Genomic DNA, 17235 nt, shown 5'->3' with positions numbered 1-17235 from the left:
CTTTTCATCTCCTGTTGAAAAGTGTTAAAATGTTAAAAGCGTTATTAAAGTTGAATGTTTCAAGGTTCAGGCGGAGTCTTTTGTGTGAAAGTTGAAATCAAAACTACGGCAGCACCTGAACTTCTCTTTCTACCATTTGACATGAAAAACATTTTAACACCTCTTCTTCAAATTGTGATTCGTTCTATTGAATATCCTCCGACAGTCTTTATGCATGGCGACTCACCTCTCCACTTCCTGTCTATTTGGTGAATCCATAAGACTACTGGACAGTGTGCGGTTTCTCTCTTCTGCCCATGGCTATTCAAACCATGAAACACTGTCAAGGACTGAGACTAGACCACTCAGGAACACTGAACACCTTTTGAAAAGCTATTCTGGTGTGTCTTTGGCCTTATGCTGTAAATTGAGTGATTGTTTAGCTGAAGACAGTGATGGACTATGTGCTGTTACTCTTTCTTCGTCTGAGTATTACCATGAAACACTCTGGAGATGCAGCTGTAATACAAGTCTCACACACACACACACACACACATGATGGGTCTGGGTCAGTCCCGGGGTTAACGCTCATAAAGTCTTAGAATAGCATGGAACCTGGGGCCCTCGGACCGTCTTCATTTTGAGCCTGTCAGTCCCACCCCAGCCTCTCCTCCGTTGGTCTGACACCCCCAGCCTCTCCTCCGTTGGTCTGACACCCCCAGCCTCTCCTCCGTTGGTCTGACACCCCCAGCCTCTCCTCCGTTGGTCTGACACCCCCAGCCTCTCCTCCGTTGGTCTGACACCCCCAGCCTCTCCTCCGTTGGTCTGACACCCCCAGCCTCTCCTCCGTTGGTCTGACACCCCCAGCCTCTCCTCCGTTGGTCTGACACTCCCAGCCTCTCCTCCGTTGGTCTGACACCCCCAGCCTCTCCTCCGTTGGTCTGACACCCCCAGCCTCTCCTCCGTTGGTCTGACACCCCCAGCCTCTCCTCCGTTGGTCTGACACCCCAGCCTCTCCTCCGTTGGTCTGACACTCCCAGCCTCTCCTCCGTTGGTCTGACACTCCCAGCCTCTCCTCCGTTGGTCTGACACCCCCAGCCTCTCCTCCGTTGGTCTGACACCCCCAGCCTCTCCTCTGTTGGTCTGACACCCCCAGCCTCTCCTCCGTTGGTCTGACAATGGCGACACTCACAGCTCACTATAAAGCTTTGGGGTGAAAAGGTTGAGATTGTTCCGGGTGGCAGGTGCATGTTTTTATGAGCAGGGAGGGCTGGAGGGCACAAAGGTTAAGTGCTGTTGGTGTTGAGAAGGACAGGATGGGGTAGATGCATGTATTTATTCATTTTTATATTAATGTAACCTTTTTTTTTACTAGGCAAGTGAGTTAAGAACAAATTGTTATTTACAATGATGGCCTACCCCGGCCAAACCCGGACCACGCTGGGACAGTTGTGCGCCGCCCTATGGGACTCCCAATCCGCCCTATGGGACTCCCAATCACGTCCGGATGTGATGCAGCCTGGATTTGAACCAGGTACAGCAGTGATGCCTATTGCGCTGAGATGCAGTGTCTTAGACCACTGCGCCACTCGGGAGCCATGTTAAAGCGGGGTCAGGTGAGGATCCCCCTCATTATGTTAAGCACTACGAGCGTCTGGGGGGGGGGTTACGTAAGTTCATTAAATTATTATGGTCATAATTATTGTGCAAGTGAGGGGTGAGTAAGGTCTGTATGTGCACGCTTGCTGCAATGTGTTTCTGCTTGTCTGGCTGAGGCCGTCAGACGTGATCGTTAAGATTCCTTTTCCCGTCCCGGGGACCTTGTCACAAAACATCTGACAGAAGACAGACATGGTATTAGGATCTTATACTAGACTAGGACCAACCACATCCACAACTACTAGTCTCTGTGAAATGTACTGCTCTATATCAGAGTTGTAATGAGATGTGGATATTCAGTTATTGCTTTGATATATACTACAAAACATTAAGGACACCTGCTCTTTTCCATGACACAGACTGTCCAGGTGAAAGCTATGATCCCTTATTGATGTCACTTGTTAAATCCACTTCAATCCGTCAAGATAAAGAAGGATATTTAAGCCTGGAGTCAACTGAGACATGGATTGTGTATGTGTGCTATTCAGAGGGTGAATGGGAAAGACAAAAGATGTGTGCCTTTGAACAGGGTGCGGTAGTAGGTGCCAGGTGCACTGGTTTGAGTGTGTCAAGAACTGCAACGCTGCTGGGTTTTTCATGCTCATCAGTTTCCCTTGTGTGTCAAGAATGGTCTACCACCCAAAGGTCATGCATTCCATTTGGACCAGCATTGGGTCAACATGGGGCCAGCATTCCTGTGGAACGCTTTCGACACCTTGTAGAGTCCATGCCCTGACACATTGAGTCTGTTCTGAGGGAGAACGGGGTGAAACTCAGTATTATAGGAAGGTGTTCCTGATGTTTTGTACACCCAGTGTGTTTCGAAACAACGTTCATTTTGTGTGTTAGACTATAGGACATGGTTGTATTTGGACTGTTGTCGTGACATGTATAGCCTCTATACTGCTTGAGTGTCCTAGACAGGCGGAGGGAGGGTTTCAATATAGTTTGATATAAACATGGTGGGTTCAGGAAGCTAGCTAGTACCTACTACCGTTACACAGGGCACCACGACTCTTCCATGTGACCCTCATGTCTACTGTCACATATCAGTTTAATAACCACCACACACACAGCACTCCCCTCCTCTACGCTAGGCTACGCTAACATAGCTCTGGGGGCTGCCTAGCCCCGTAATGGCAGAAACTCCCCTCTACGCTAGGCTACGCTAACATAGCTCTGGGTGCTGCCTAGCCCCATAATGGCAGAAACTCCCCTCTACGCTAGGCTACGCTAACATAGCTCTGGGTGCTGCCTAGCCCCGTAATGGCAGAAACTCCCCTCTACGCTAGGCTACGCTAACATAGCTCTGGGTGCTGCCTAGCCCCGTAATGGCAGAAACTCCCCTCTACGCTAGGCTACGCTAACATAGCTCTGGGTGCTGCCTAGCCCCGTAATGGCAGAAATAGCCCAGAGAAACATAACACGGTAGCAGAGCAGAGGACTGAGCACCCAGAATATTATACTAATGGTCTACTAATGAAAAGCTGTAGATGCCGTGTAGGAGCCGGCCGCGTAGGGAGCTGGCTCCCCTAGAGAATGGAATGAAGGTCATGGGGGAACGCAAATGCAGCACTAGAAACACAGGTAAGTTGACTGGCTGGCTGGCTGTATATCACTGCAGCACTGGAAAAACAGGCAGACTGGCTGACTTGTTACATATCACTGCAGTACTGGAAACCGACAGACTGGCTGACTGGATGACTTGTTACATATCACTGCAGTACTGGAAACAGACAGACTGGCTGACTGGCTGACTTGTTACATATCACTGCAGTACTGGAAACAGACAGACTGGCTGGCTGGCTGACTTGTTACATATCACTGCAGTTCTGGAAACAGACAGACTGGCTGACTTGTTACGTATCACTGCAGTACTGGAAACAGACAGACTGGCTGGCTGGCTGACTTGTTACATAGCACTGCAGTACGGGAAACAGACAGACTGGCTGGCTGGCTGACTTGTTACATATCACTGCAGTTCTGGAAACAAAGACTGGCTGACTTGTTACATATCACTGCAGCACTGGAAACAGACAGGCTGGTTGGCTGGCTAACTTGTTACATATCACTGCAGTTCTGGAAACAGAAAGACTGGCTGACTTGTTACATATCACTGCAGCACTGGAAACAGACAGGCTGGTTGGCTGGCTGACTTGTTACATATCACTGCAGCACTGGAAACAGACAGACTGGCTGACTTGTTACATATCACTGCAGTACTGGAAACAGACTGGCTGGCTGGCTGACTTGTTACATATCACTGCAGTACTGGAAACAGACATACTGGCTGACTTGTTACATATCACTGCAGTACTGGAAACAGGCAGACTGGCTGACTTGTTACATATCACTGCAGTACTGGAAACAGACTGGCTGGCTGGCTGACTTGTTACATATCACTGCAGTTCTGGAAACGGACAGACTGGCTGGCTGACTTGTTACATATCACTGCAGTACTGGAAACAGACAGACTGGCTGGCTGGCTGACTTGTTACATATCACTGCAGTTCTGGAAACGGACAGACTGGCTGGCTGACTTGTTACATATCACTGCAGTACTGGAAACAGACAGACTGGCTGGCTGGCTGACTTGTTACATATCACTGCAGTACTGGAAACAGACAGACTGGCTGGCTGGCTGACTTGTTACATATCACTGCAGTTCTGGAAACAGACAGACTGGCTGGCTGGCTGACTTGTTACATATCACTGCACTTCTGGAAACAGAGGCTACATCCTGGCTGGCCCATGTTTAAAGAGAAGGAGAGAGAATTGATGTGCGATTGGATTGGTCTGCTTCATGTTTTCCATATCTCTATAGAGTGGGCGCGCTGGTGAATTTAAAGACGAGCAGTAGAAAGATCAAATATATTGGATGGTGTTGTTTAGGCCTGAAGGGTTAGAATGATGTTTGAGTGCCGTTAAGGATGGTTTGATAGTTTAAACAAATTAAAAATAATTAAAGGCATGTTGAAAAAGTAATTTTTTCAGTTGAATGTCATACTGTAAACTGATACATTTCAGTCAACGGGTTGATACCTGACAGACGACATGCTATTAGACCCCAAACAGACATGTAATGTAAAGGGCCAGTAGGACTGAGACTAATGAAGATAACAACAGGAAATGTTCCTAATCCTGTTGCGTCAGTCATCTAGTGAAGACCCACGTCACATGGGGACGCACCTACTGTTTATATAAACAAACGGGCCTCCCTCGTCATAGCTTAAGACCTGTCTGTGGTGTTGGGTTCTATCATTAGTGTCTGTGGTGTTCTATCATTAGTGTCTGTGGTGTTGGGTTCTATCATTAGTGTCTGTGGTGTTGGGTTCTATCATTAGTGTCTGTGGTGCTGGGTTCTATCATTAGTGTCTGTGGTGTTCTATCATTAGTGTCTGTGGTGTTGGGTTCTATCATTAGTGTCTGTGGTGTTGGGTTCTATCATTAGTGTCTGTGGTGTTCTATCATTAGTGTCTGTGGTGTTGGGTTCTATCATTAGTGTCTGTGGTGTTGGGTTCTATCATTCGTGTCTGTGGTGTTGGGTTCTATCATTAGTGTCTGTGGTGTTATATAATTAATGTCTGTGGTGTTATATCATTTGTGTCTGTGGTGTTATATAATTAGTGTCTGTGGTGTTATATCATTAGTGTCTGTGGTGTTCTATCATTCGTGTCTGTGGTGTTGGGTTCTATCATTAGTGTCTGTGGTGTTGGGTTCTATCATTAGTGTCTGTGGTGCTGGGTTCTATCATTAGTGTCTGTGGTGTTCTATCATTAGTGTCTGTGGTGTTCTATCATTAGTGTCTGTGGTGTTATATCATTAGTGTCTGTGGTGTTGGGTTCTATCATTAGTGTCTGTGGTGTTCTATCATTAGTGTCTGTGGTGTTGTGTTCTATCATTAGTGTCTGGTGTTGGGTTCTATCATTAGTGTCTGTGGTGTTGGGTTCTATCATTAGTGTCTGTGGTGTTGGATTCTATCATTAGTGTCTGTGGTGTTCTATCATTAGTGTCTGTGGTGTTGGGTTCTATCATTAGTGCCTGTGGTGTTGGGTTCTATCATTAGTGCCTGTGGTGTTGGGTTCTATCATTAGTGTCTGTGGTGTTGGGTTCTATCATTAGTGTCTGTGGTGTTATATCATTAGTGTCTGGTGTTGGGTTCTATCATTCGTGTCTGTGGTGTTGGGTTCTATCATTACTGTCTGTGGTGTTGGGTTCTATCATTACTGTCTGTGGTGTTGGGTTCTATCATTAGTGTCTGTGGTGTTGGGTTCTATCATTAGTGTCTGTGGTGTTGGGTTCTATCATTAGTGTCTGGTGTTGGGTTATATCATTAGTGTCTGTGGTGTTGGGTTCTATCATTAGTGTCTGGTGTTGGGTTCTATCATTAGTGTCTGTGGTGTTATATCATTAGTGTCTGTGGTGTTATATCATTAGTGTCTGTGGTGTTGGGTTCTATCATTAGTGTCTGGTGTTGGGTTCTATCATTAGTGTCTGTGGTGTTGGGTTCTATCATTAGTGTCTGTGGTGTTGGGTTCTATCATTAGTGTCTGTGGTGTTGGGTTCTATCATTAGTGTCTGGTGTTGGGTTCTATCATTAGTGTCTGTGGTGTTGGGTTCTATCATTAGTGTCTGTGGTGTTGGGTTCTATCATTAGTGTCTGTGGTGTTGGGTTCTATCATTAGTGTCTGTGGTGTTGGGTTCTATCATTAGTGTCTGTGGTGTTGGGTTCTATCATTAGTGTCTGGTGTTGGGTTCTATCATTAGTGTCTGTGGTGTTGGGTTCTATCATTAGTGTCTGTGGTGTTGTGTTCTATCATTAGTGTCTGTGGTGTTGGGTTCTATCATTAGTGTCTGTGGTGTTGGGTTCTATCATTAGTGTCTGTGGTGTTGGGTTCTATCATTAGTGTCTGTGGTGTTGGGTTCTATCATTAGTGTCTGTCCTATCTGAAAGCAGTGATCACTAGGCTGATAGATCTGTGTCGGGGAGACCAGACAGACAGAGAGAGTGGGACTGTTACAATAGACGGTCAACAGAGAACAGACAGAGAGAGGAAGTGATGATGTCACAGAGCTGAACAGAACAGATGGGTGTGGATTCAGCCATGGTACTCTGACAGGGGTGGCTGGCTTGGTTCAGGCTTGCCAGGCAGAGTAGCGTCACGCTTTGCCATGTGGGTAACAGAACCCTTACCCCCCCCCTGCTCCTCTCATTACAGGAGACAGCAGCAGCAGAGACCTCCAGGAGGAGGAGGAGACAGGAAGACCCAGAATCCTCAGCAGCAGTCGCCACAACGACAACAACCTCCATCTCAACAACAACCGGTCAATCAGCAACAGAATGACCAGCAGCAGCCCGGGCCAGGGGGTCATGGTAGATACCCTCGTGACCAACAGCAGCAGCGTGGAGGTAGCCACGGGCAACAATTCCAGGGCCACGGCGGGCAGCGTCAGGGACCTCCCCACCACGGCTATAGCCAGAATCGCCGCTGGCACCACAACCAGAAGGGGCAGGGGGTAGGACAGGGACTGCAGGGGCAAGGGGGCCCGTCAGGTGATAGGGACAGGGGGCAACCACAACAGGAGACAGGGACAGGGGGCACCAACGGGAGACAGGGACAGGGGGCACCAACGGGAGACAGGGACAGAGGGGGGCACCAACGGGAGACAGGGACAGAGGGGGGCACCAACGGGAGACAGGGACAGAGGGGGCACCAACGGGAGACAGGGACAGAGGGGGGCACCAACGGGAGACAGGGACAGAGGGGGCACCCACAACGGGAGACAGGGACAGAGGGGGCACCAACGGGAGACAGGGACAGAATGGGGGCACCCACAACGGGAGACAGGGACAGAATGGGGGCACCCACAACGGGAGACAGGGGCAGGGGGCACCAACGGGAGACAGGGACAGAATGGGGGCACCCACAACGGGAGACAGGGACAGGGGGCACCAACGGAGACAGGGACAGGGGGCACCAACGGGAGACAGGGACAGGGGGCACCAACGGGAGACAGGGACAGGGGGCACCAACGGGAGACGGGGACCGAGGGGGGCACCAACGGGAGACGGGGACCGAGGGGGGCACCAACGGGAGACTGGGACCGAGGGGGGCAACCACAACGGGAGACGGGGACAGAGGGGGCAACCACAACGGGAGACGGGGACCGAGGGGGGCAACCACAACGGGAGACAGGGCAACCACAACGGGAGACAGGGCAACCACAACGGGAGACGGGGACAGAGGGGGGGCAACCACAACGGGAGACGGGGACAGAGGGGGAGCAACCACAACGGGAGACGGGGACAGAGGGGGGGCACCACTCAGAAACACCAAAGAGACAAAGAATGTGAAGGCAGAGGAGACCAGCACCAGGCTGGAGACAGAGAGCTCCAGGGGCCCCAGTGAGGGGCTTCCCAGCCAGCCTGGGGGCCAGGAGAAGGGCCAGAGCCCGACGGGGAGTGACAAGCACAGGGACAGCCAGCTGGACGAGGGCCCTAAAGTCAGCCTGCTGCAGTCATCCAAGGAGAGGCTGAGGAGGAGGCTAAAAGACAAGGTAAACTAAATATCTTTACTGTCTTATCTATCTGCCAATCACCATCAGTCTTAGGCAGGCCATGGCCACGCCCTCCCCTTTCGACACACATGCATAAACACACACACAAACATGCACACAGTAATCATTTTAGATGAATACACATTCATATACACACACACACACACACACACACACATGGGTTGCTGAGTCTGTTTGGTAGGTGGGGGTGCAACTCTCTAATTCATTAAAGAACAGTGGGGGCATCCCGAGCGGCGCAAGGCACTGCATCGCAGTGTTTGAGGCGTCACTACAGACTCTGGTTCGATCCCAGGCTGTGTCACAACCGGCCGTGACCGAGAGTCCCATAAAGCACACAATTGGCCCAGTGTCGTCTGGGTTAGGGGAGGGTTTGGCCCAGTGTCGTCTGGGTTAGGGGATGGTTTGGCCCAGTGTCGTCCGGGTTAGGGGATGGTTTGGCCCAGTGTCGTCCGGGTTAGGGGATGGTTTGGCCCAGTGTCGTCCGGGTTAGGGGAGGGTTTGGCCCAGTGTCGTCCGGGTTAGGGGATGGTTTGGCCCAGTGTCGTCCTGGTTAGGGGAGGGTTTGGCCGGTGGGGCTTTACTTGGCTCATCGAGCTCTAGCGAACCCTTGTGGCATGCCGGGCGCCTGCAGGCTGACTCCTTGTGGCGTGCCGGGCACCTGCAGGCTGACTCCTTGTGGCGTGCCGGGCGCCTGCAGGCTGACTCCTTGTGTCGGGCCGGGCGCCTGCAGGCTGACTCCTTGTGTCGGGCCGTGCGCCTGCAGGCTGACTCGTGTCGGGCCGGGCGCCTGCAGGCTGACTCCTTGTGGCGTGCCGGGCGCCTGCAGGCTGACTCCTTGTGGCGGGCCGGGCGCCTGCAGGCTGACTCCTTGTGGAGGGCCGTGCGCCTGCAGGCTGACTCGTGTCGGGCCGGGCGCCTGCAGGCTGACTCCTTGTGGCGTGCCGGGCGCCTGCAGGCTGACTCCTTGTGGCGTGCCGGGCGCCTGCAGGCTGACTCCTTGTGGCGTGCCGGGCGCCTGCAGGCTGACTCCTTGTGGCGGGCCGGGCGCCTGCAGGCTGACTCCTTGTGGAGGGCCGGGCGCCTGCAGGCTGACTCCTTGTGGCGGGCCGGGCGCCTGCAGGCTGACTCCTTGTGGAGGGCCGGGCGCTTGCAGGCTGACTCCTTGTGGCATGCCGGGCGCCTGCAGGCTGACTCCTTGTGGCGTGCCGGGCGCCTGCAGGCTGACTCCTTGTGGCGTGCCGGGCGCCTGCAGGCTGACTCCTTGTGGCGTGCCGGGCACCTGCAGGCTGACTCCTTGTGGCGTGCCGGGCGCCTGCAGGCTGACTCCTTGTGGCGTGCCGGGCTCCTGCAGGCTGACTCCTTGTGTCGGGCCGGGCGCCTGCAGGCTGACTCCTTGTGTCGGGCCGGGCGCCTGCAGGCTGACTCCTTGTGTCGGGCCGGGCGCCTGCAGGCTGACTCCTGCAGGCTGACTCCTTGTGGCGTGCCGGGCGCCTGCAGGCTGACTCCTTGTGTCGGGCCGGGCGCCTGCAGGCTGACTCCTTGTGTCGGGCCGGGCGCCTGCAGGCTGACTCCTTGTGTCGGGCCGGGCGCCTGCAGGCTGACTCCTTGTGTCGGGCCGGGCGCCTGCAGGCTGACTCCTTGTGTCGGGCCGGGCGCCTGCAGGCTGACTCCTTGTGTCGGGCCGGGCGCCTGCAGGCTGACTCCTTGTGTCGGGACGGGCGCCTGCAGGCTGACTCCTTGTGTCGGGCCGGGCGCCTGCAGGCTGACTCCTTGTGTCGGGCCGGGCGCCTGCAGGCTGACTCCTTGTGTCGGGCCGGGCGCCTGCAGGCTGACTCCTTGTGTCGGGCCGGGCGCCTGCAGGCTGACTCCTTGTGTCGGGCCGGGCGCCTGCAGGCTGACTCCTTGTGTCGGGACGGGCGCCTGCAGGCTGACTCCTTGTGTCGGGCCGGGCGCCTGCAGGCTGACTCCTTGTGGCGTGCCGGGCGCCTGCAGGCTGACTCCTTGTGTCGGGCCGGGCGCCTGCAGGCTGACTCCTTGTGTCGGGCCGGGCGCCTGCAGGCTGACTCCTTGTGGTGGGCCTGGCGCCTGCAGGCTGACTCCTTGTGGCGTGCCGGGCGCCTGCAGGCTGACTCCTTGTGGCGTGCCGGGCGCCTGCAGGCTGACTCCTTGTGGCGGGCCGGGCGCCTGCAGGCTGACTCCTTGTGTCGGGCCGGGCGACTGCAGACTGACTCCTTGTGTCGGGCCGGGCGCCTGCAGGCTGACTCCTTGTGTCGGGCCGGGCGCCTGCAGGCTGACTCCTTGTGTCGGGCCGGGCGCCTGCAGGCTGACTCCTTGTGGCGTGCCGGGCGCCTGCAGGCTGACTCCTTGTGTCGGGCCGGGCGCCTGCAGGCTGACTCCTTGTGGTGGGCCGGGCGCCTGCAGGCTGACTTCTTGTGGCGTGCCGGGCGCCTGCAGGCTGACTCCTTGTGTCGGGCCGGGCGCCTGCAGGCTGACTCCTTGTGGTGGGCCGGGCGCCTGCAGGCTGACTCCTTGTGGCGTGCCGGGCGCCTGCAGGCTGACTCCTTGTGGCGGGCCGGGCGCCTGCAGGCTGACTCCTTGTGTCAGGCCGGGCGCCTGCAGGCTGACTCCTTGTGTCGGGCCGGGCGCCTGCAGGCTGACTCCTGCAGGCTGACTCCTTGTGTTGGGCCGGGCGCCTGCAGGCTGACTCCTTGTGTCGGGCCGGGCGCCTGCAGGCTGACTCCTTGTGTCGGGCCGGGCGCCTGCAGGCTGACTCCTTGTGGCGTGCCGGGCGCCTGCAGGCTGACTCCTTGTGGCGGGCCGGGCGCCTGCAGGCTGACTCCTTGTGTCGGGCCGGGCGACTGCAGACTGACTCCTTGTGTCAGGCCGGGCGCCTGCAGGCTGACTCCTTGTGTCGGGCCGGGCGCCTGCAGGCTGACTCCTGCAGGCTGACTCCTTGTGTCGGGCCGGGCGCCTGCAGGCTGACTCCTTGTGTCGGGCCGGGCGCCTGCAGGCTGACTCCTTGTGTCGGGCCGGGCGCCTGCAGGCTGACTCCTTGTGGTGGGCCGGGCGCCTGCAGGCTGACTCCTTGTGGCGTGCCGGGCGCCTGCAGGCTGACTCCTTGTGGCGTGCCGGGCGCCTGCAGGCTGACTCCTTGTGGCGGGCCGGGCGCCTGCAGGCTGACTCCTTGTGTCGGGCCGGGCGACTGCAGGCTGACTCCTTGTGTCGGGCCGGGCGCCTGCAGGCTGACTCCTTGTGGCGTGCCGGGCGCCTGCAGGCTGACTCCTTGGCTGACTCACTGATTTTCAACAGTCAGCCTGCAGGCGCCCGGCACGCCACAAGGAGTCATTGGTGCGGCTGGCTTCCGGGTTGAGTGGGTGGGTGTTAAGAAGCGCGGCTTGGTGGGTCATGTGTCAGAGGACGCATGACTCAACCTTCACCTCTCCCGAGCCCGTTGGGGAGTAGGAACGATGAGACAAGATTGAAATTGAATCGCAATTGGATATCATGAAACGGGGGGTTAAACATAAACAAACAGTGGAGGCTCCTTTTGACTATAGGCTCTAGTCAAGTAGTGCACTATATAAGGAATAGCGTGCAATTTGGAACGAGACCAGAGACAGGAATTTACCTAAATGGGAGGAAACATGGGACATTATCCACAGTCAGATCCCTGTCACGTTTGGGGTTCAGGGTTGTATTCATTAAGGCACACCGTAGCAAAACTGTTTGCAACGTAGAACGAAAACTGCGCTTCTAATTGAATAATTCCAGGTAGTACCTGATTCAGGACACTTTCTTTCATTTGATGCCAAATGAATAAGACCATTATAGCAGAGGTAGACAACCCTGTTCCTGGAAATGCAGCAGGTACTGTTTCACCTAGGCCCCACACCTCACCAACTGAGCTAATTGGTCAGTTCAGTGATTGCCTATATTCAACACACCTGGTCTTCCAGGTTGGTTACATCAAAAACACAGCCAGGGTTGCCTCTACTCCCTGCAGTGTAGCCTGCTCCTCATTAAGGCTAGCTCTGTGTGCTGTGTTTTACGGTGACAATACCCTGACCCTCCCCTGTAGACTCACTGACACGGTGTTAAGAAGCATATTGATGATGTCATATCCTGTATCTGTTGTCAAACCATATTTCCTCTCTCAGGGGTTTCACTTCCTGTGTAAGCGGTTTGGTTTGGTTAAACATCTATTGAGCAGAGAAAGGCACCATGCGTGTTCATATGTCAGCTCAAATACATGATAACAAAGCTGGGGGTTTTAGGACCAGGCAGAGTCCCAGACACAATTAAGATGAGCTCCAGACTGAAAGGCTGTGATTCTCCATTGACCAGGATTTTTTGTATTCTGCTGTTCTCCAGGAGGAGGCTGTGGTGTCTCCGGTCGGGCCCCAGCAGAGCCGCATGCACCGGCTGCTGGAGATCCTGAACAGCATGAGGAGCAACAGAGCCGGGGTGGACAGCCAGCTCAGCTCCTTCATGGAGGAGGCCCAGAGCTCGACCCAGTCAGAGGAGACCCTGGCCCAGATAGTCAGCACCATCTATGACAAGGCCCTCAGCGACAGGAGCTTTGCTGCTACTGCTGCAAGGCTCTGTGACAAGATGGCCCTGTTCATGGTGGAGGGGACCAAGTTTAGGTCACTACTGCTCAATATGTTACAGGTGAGAGGAGAGGGTGAGGGAGGGGGGGGGGTGCGTGCATGCATTCCTGTCTGTCTGTCTGTCTGACACCAGTCACACACAGTCACTGTTTAGGTGTGGATGGTCATAATTGGTGTCAGTGGCTGTGTGTGATGTGGGGTAAATGTGACAGCTAATGAACCACCAAGACTCTTCCTAGAGCTGGCTGCCCAGCGATCATGAACCCAATGAAGGGAGGTGATCAAGAACCCAATGGTCACTCTAACAGAGCTCCAGAGTTCTACTGTGGGGATGGGAGAACCTTCCAGAAGGACAACCATCTCTGCAGCACTCCACCAATCAGGCCTTTATGGCAGTGGCCATTTGTATTTCATATACCTTTGATTATTGGATGTTCTTATAGGCACTTTAGTATTGCCAGCCTAATCTCAGGAGTTGATAGGCTTGAAGCAATGCTCAAGCATTGCTAAGAGCTGCTGGCAAACGCAGGAAAGTGCTGTTTGAATGAATGCTTACAAGCCTGCTGCTGCCGACCACCTCTCAGTCAGACTGCTCTATCAAATCATAGACTTAGTTATAATATAATAAACGCACATAAATACCAGCCTTAGGTCATTAATATGGTCAAATCTGGAAACTATAATCTCGAAAACAAAACGTTTATTCTTTCAGTGAAATACGGAACCGTTCCGTACAACCTTCAATGTTATGTCATAATTATGTACAATTCTGGCAAATTAATTACTGTCTTTGTTAGGAAGAAATGGACTTCACACAGTTCTCAACGAGCCAGGCGGCCCAAACTGCTGCATATACCCTGACTCTGCTTGCACTGAACGCAAGAGAAGTGACGCAATTGACCTAGTTAAAATAAATTCATGTTTGCAGGTAATGGTAACTAAATATGCAGGTTTAAAAAAATCTATACTTGTGTATTGATTTTAAGAAAGGCGTTGATGTTTATGGTTAGGTACATTGGTGCAATGACAGTGCTTTTTTCGCGAATGCGCTTGTTAAATCATCACCCGTTTGGCGAAGTTGAATTAGGCTGTGATTCGATGATGATAAATTAACAGGCACCGCATCGACTATATGTAACGCAGGACACGCTAGATAAACTAGTAATATCATCAACCATGTGTAGTTATAACTAGTGATTATGTTAAGATTGATTGTTTTTTATAAGATACGTTTAATGCTAGCTAGCAACTTACCTTGGCTCCTTTCTGCACTCTCGTGGTCACGCAGTCTCCTCGTGGGTTGCAATATAATCGGCCATAATCGGTATTCATAAATGCCGATTACCGATTGTTATGAAAACTTTAAATCGGCCCTAGTTAATCGGTCGACCTCTAGTGCCAAGCTTGTATCATCATACCCAAGAAGACTCGAGGCTATTATCGCTGCCAAAGGTGCTTCAATAAATTTGCAAACATTTCTAAAAACCTGTTTTTGCTTTGTCATTATGGGGTATTGTGTGTAGATTGATGAAGGAAAAAAACAATTTGATCCATTTTAGAATAAGGCTGTAATGTAACAAAATGTGGAAAAAGTCAAGGGGTCTGAATACTTTCGGAATGCACTGTAAGTCAAGTGCTGAAAGATACAGTTGAAGTCAGAAGTTGACAATACACCTTAGACAAATACATTTAAACTCAGTTTTTCACAATTCCTGACATTTAATCCTAGTAAAAAAATACCTGTTTTAGGTCAGTTAGATCACCTCTTTATTTTAAGAATGTGAAATGTCAGAATAACAGTAGAGAAAATGATTTATTTCAGCTTTTATTTCTTTCATCACATTCCCAGTGGGTCAGAAGTTTACATACACTCAATTAGTATTTGGTAGCATTGATTTTAAATTGTTTAACTTGGGTCAAACATTTCGGGTAGCCTTCCACAAGCTTCCCACAATAAGTTGGTTGAATTTTGGCCCATTCCTCCTGATAGAGCTGGTGTAACTGAGTCAGGTTTGTAGGCCTCCTTGCTCACACACGCTTTCTCAGTTCTGACCACACATTCTTTATGGGATTGAGGTCAGGGCTTTGTGATGGGTGCCATTTGGGACACAGATCTAAGCAGAGTATGGCTCCTCAAATAGATGATGATGGATATGGTGCCAAATCTCCACTCTTTAAACCCTCCTCTCCCCCTCTTCTCTACCCTCCTTCTTCCAATCACTCCTCTTCTCCTCTCCCTCTTCTCCCAATCACTCCTCTTCTCCTCTCCCCCTCTACCCCCTCTCCTCTCCCCTCCCCCTTCTCTACCCTCCTCTCCCCCTCTGTCTCCCCCACACTACCCCTCTCTACCCTCACTCACTCACCCTCTCACTCCCTCTTTACCCTCCTCTCCACCTCACTCCCGCCTCTCTTCCCTCCTCCCAATCACTCCCCTTCTCCTCTCCCCCTCCCTCCTTCCCCTCTCTACCCTCTCACTCCCCCTCTCTACCCTCCTTCTCCCAATCACTCCCCTTCTCCTCTCTCCCCTCCTCTCCCCCTCTCACTCCCCTCCTCTCCCCCTCTCACTCCCCTTCTCTCCTCCACTCTCCCTCCTCTCCTCCACTCTCCCTCTCCCCTTCTACCCTCCTCTCCCCCTCTCACTCCCCTTCTCTACCCTCCTCTTCCCCCACTACCCCTCTCACCCTCTCACTCCCACTCCCTCTTTACCCTCCTCTCCCCTCTCACTCCTCCCTCTCTACCCTCCTTCTCCCAATCACTCCCCCATTACCTCTCCTCTCCCCCTCTCACTCCCCCTCTCTAGTCTCCTTCTCTCAATCACTCCCCTTCTCCTCTCCCCCTCTCCTCTCCCCCTACAGTGGTCATTCTGTGTGTAGCCAGGCGGTGGTTTGGTTTTGTCGGCTGGGTGCTAAGCGCCCGTACCTGTCTTTTAGGAAGCGGGTGCTATGCTTGTTTCCTCACCCTGGTGTCACGTTTCAGTTTCTCTGTCATCTACAGGAGCATTTCATGTTAAGCATCTATATCTCCCTTCTTATGTTATGTCTGTATAAATGCATAGTGGCCATTAACCTTAGATCTGTATACAGCTCTGCACAGGTTGTTTAACTCTTACATTAGATAGTTTCATGCTGAACTCTGTCATTGTCAAGTTGATATAAAGTGTAGTTATTATCCATTAGTTCACTTCTGTTAACATGCAACACCCACAACGGTTAGTCTTTTTATGCAAATGTTTTGCCCACTAAGACATGAGCATTACTTGGATTTTATAAACCTGCATTTGACTGTCCCACCACTGTACTGGTACTGTACATACAGCTGTGTGTAGGAGATCTGTCAGAACCAATTACCACCTGTACCTCCTCATTGACAAACAGAATCGAGTTGTACAGCCAAGGATGCCACCCTATAATCCAACCAGACGTGGTTCTCTCTCTCTCTCGCTCTCTCTCTCTCTCTCTCTCTCTCTCTCTCTCTCTCTCTCTCTCTCTCTCTCTCTCTCTCTCTCTTTCTGTCTCTGTCTCTCTGTCCTTCCTTTCTTTCTTTCTTTCTTGTTTATTGTCTCCGTGTCTTTCTATGGCGGAATCATTCATTCCCAACAGATTCTCTGCTTCCCAGACCCAGTTTTTATTTAACTAGGCAAGTCAGTTAAGAACAAATTCTTATTTACAACGACGGCCTCCTGCGGAGACATGGGCTCGATTTAAAAAATTCAAATATTGGACAATAGACAATACAACACGACATAAAGAGAGACCTAAGATGACAACATAGCAAGGCGGCAACACGTAAGTTTACGGCATGGTAGCAACACATGACAGTAACATGGTAGCAACACAACATGGTAGCAGCACTAAGCATGGTACAAACATTATTGGGCACAGACAACAGCACAAAGGGCAAGAAGGTAGAGACAACAGCACAAAGGGCAAGAAGGTAGAGACAACAGCACAAAGGGCAAGAAGGTAGAGACAACAGCACAAAGGGCAAGAAGGTAGAGACAACAATACATCATGATATTACTCGTTTATCTAGCGTGTTCTGTGCTGCATATAATCGATGCAACGCTGGGGGATTTGCGCATTTGCGAAAAGAGGACAATCGTTGAACGACTGTACCTAACCGTAAACACATGCCTTTCTTAAAATCAATACACAGAAGTATATATTTTTAAACTTGCATATTTAGCTAAAAGAAATCCAGGTTATCAGGCAATATTAACCAGGTGAAATTGTCATTTCTCTTGCGTTCATTGCACGTAGAGTCAGTGTATATGCAACAGTTTGGGCCGCCTGGCTCATTGAAAACTAATTTACCAGCATTTTACGTCATTATGACATAACATTGAAGGTTGTACAATGTAACAGCCATATTTAGACTGATGGATGCCACCCGTTAGATAAAATACCAA

The 17235-nt window shown here is 52.0% G+C and overlaps 1 protein-coding gene across 1 annotated transcript in view; it reads left to right on the top strand.

The window, feature by feature from the left end:
- Positions 1-17235, top strand: part of ctif (CBP80/20-dependent translation initiation factor) — a 224797-nt gene that overhangs the window by 150423 nt on the left and 57139 nt on the right. Inside the window, 10 exon segments of the mRNA XM_065007588.1 lie at positions 6858-7198; positions 7201-7236; positions 7239-7262; positions 7265-7291; positions 7294-7435; positions 7437-7528; positions 7531-7638; positions 7641-7759; positions 7762-8196; positions 12589-12888. Coding sequence (XP_064863660.1) covers positions 6858-7198; positions 7201-7236; positions 7239-7262; positions 7265-7291; positions 7294-7435; positions 7437-7528; positions 7531-7638; positions 7641-7759; positions 7762-8196; positions 12589-12888 — 1624 coding nt within the window.

This window comes from Oncorhynchus nerka, linkage group LG22, assembly GCF_034236695.1.
Source record: "Oncorhynchus nerka isolate Pitt River linkage group LG22, Oner_Uvic_2.0, whole genome shotgun sequence".
Taxonomy (NCBI): domain Eukaryota; kingdom Metazoa; phylum Chordata; class Actinopteri; order Salmoniformes; family Salmonidae; genus Oncorhynchus; species Oncorhynchus nerka.
Note: the sequence above shows the minus strand (reverse complement) of the source record. Positions and strands in the feature narration are given on the sequence as shown.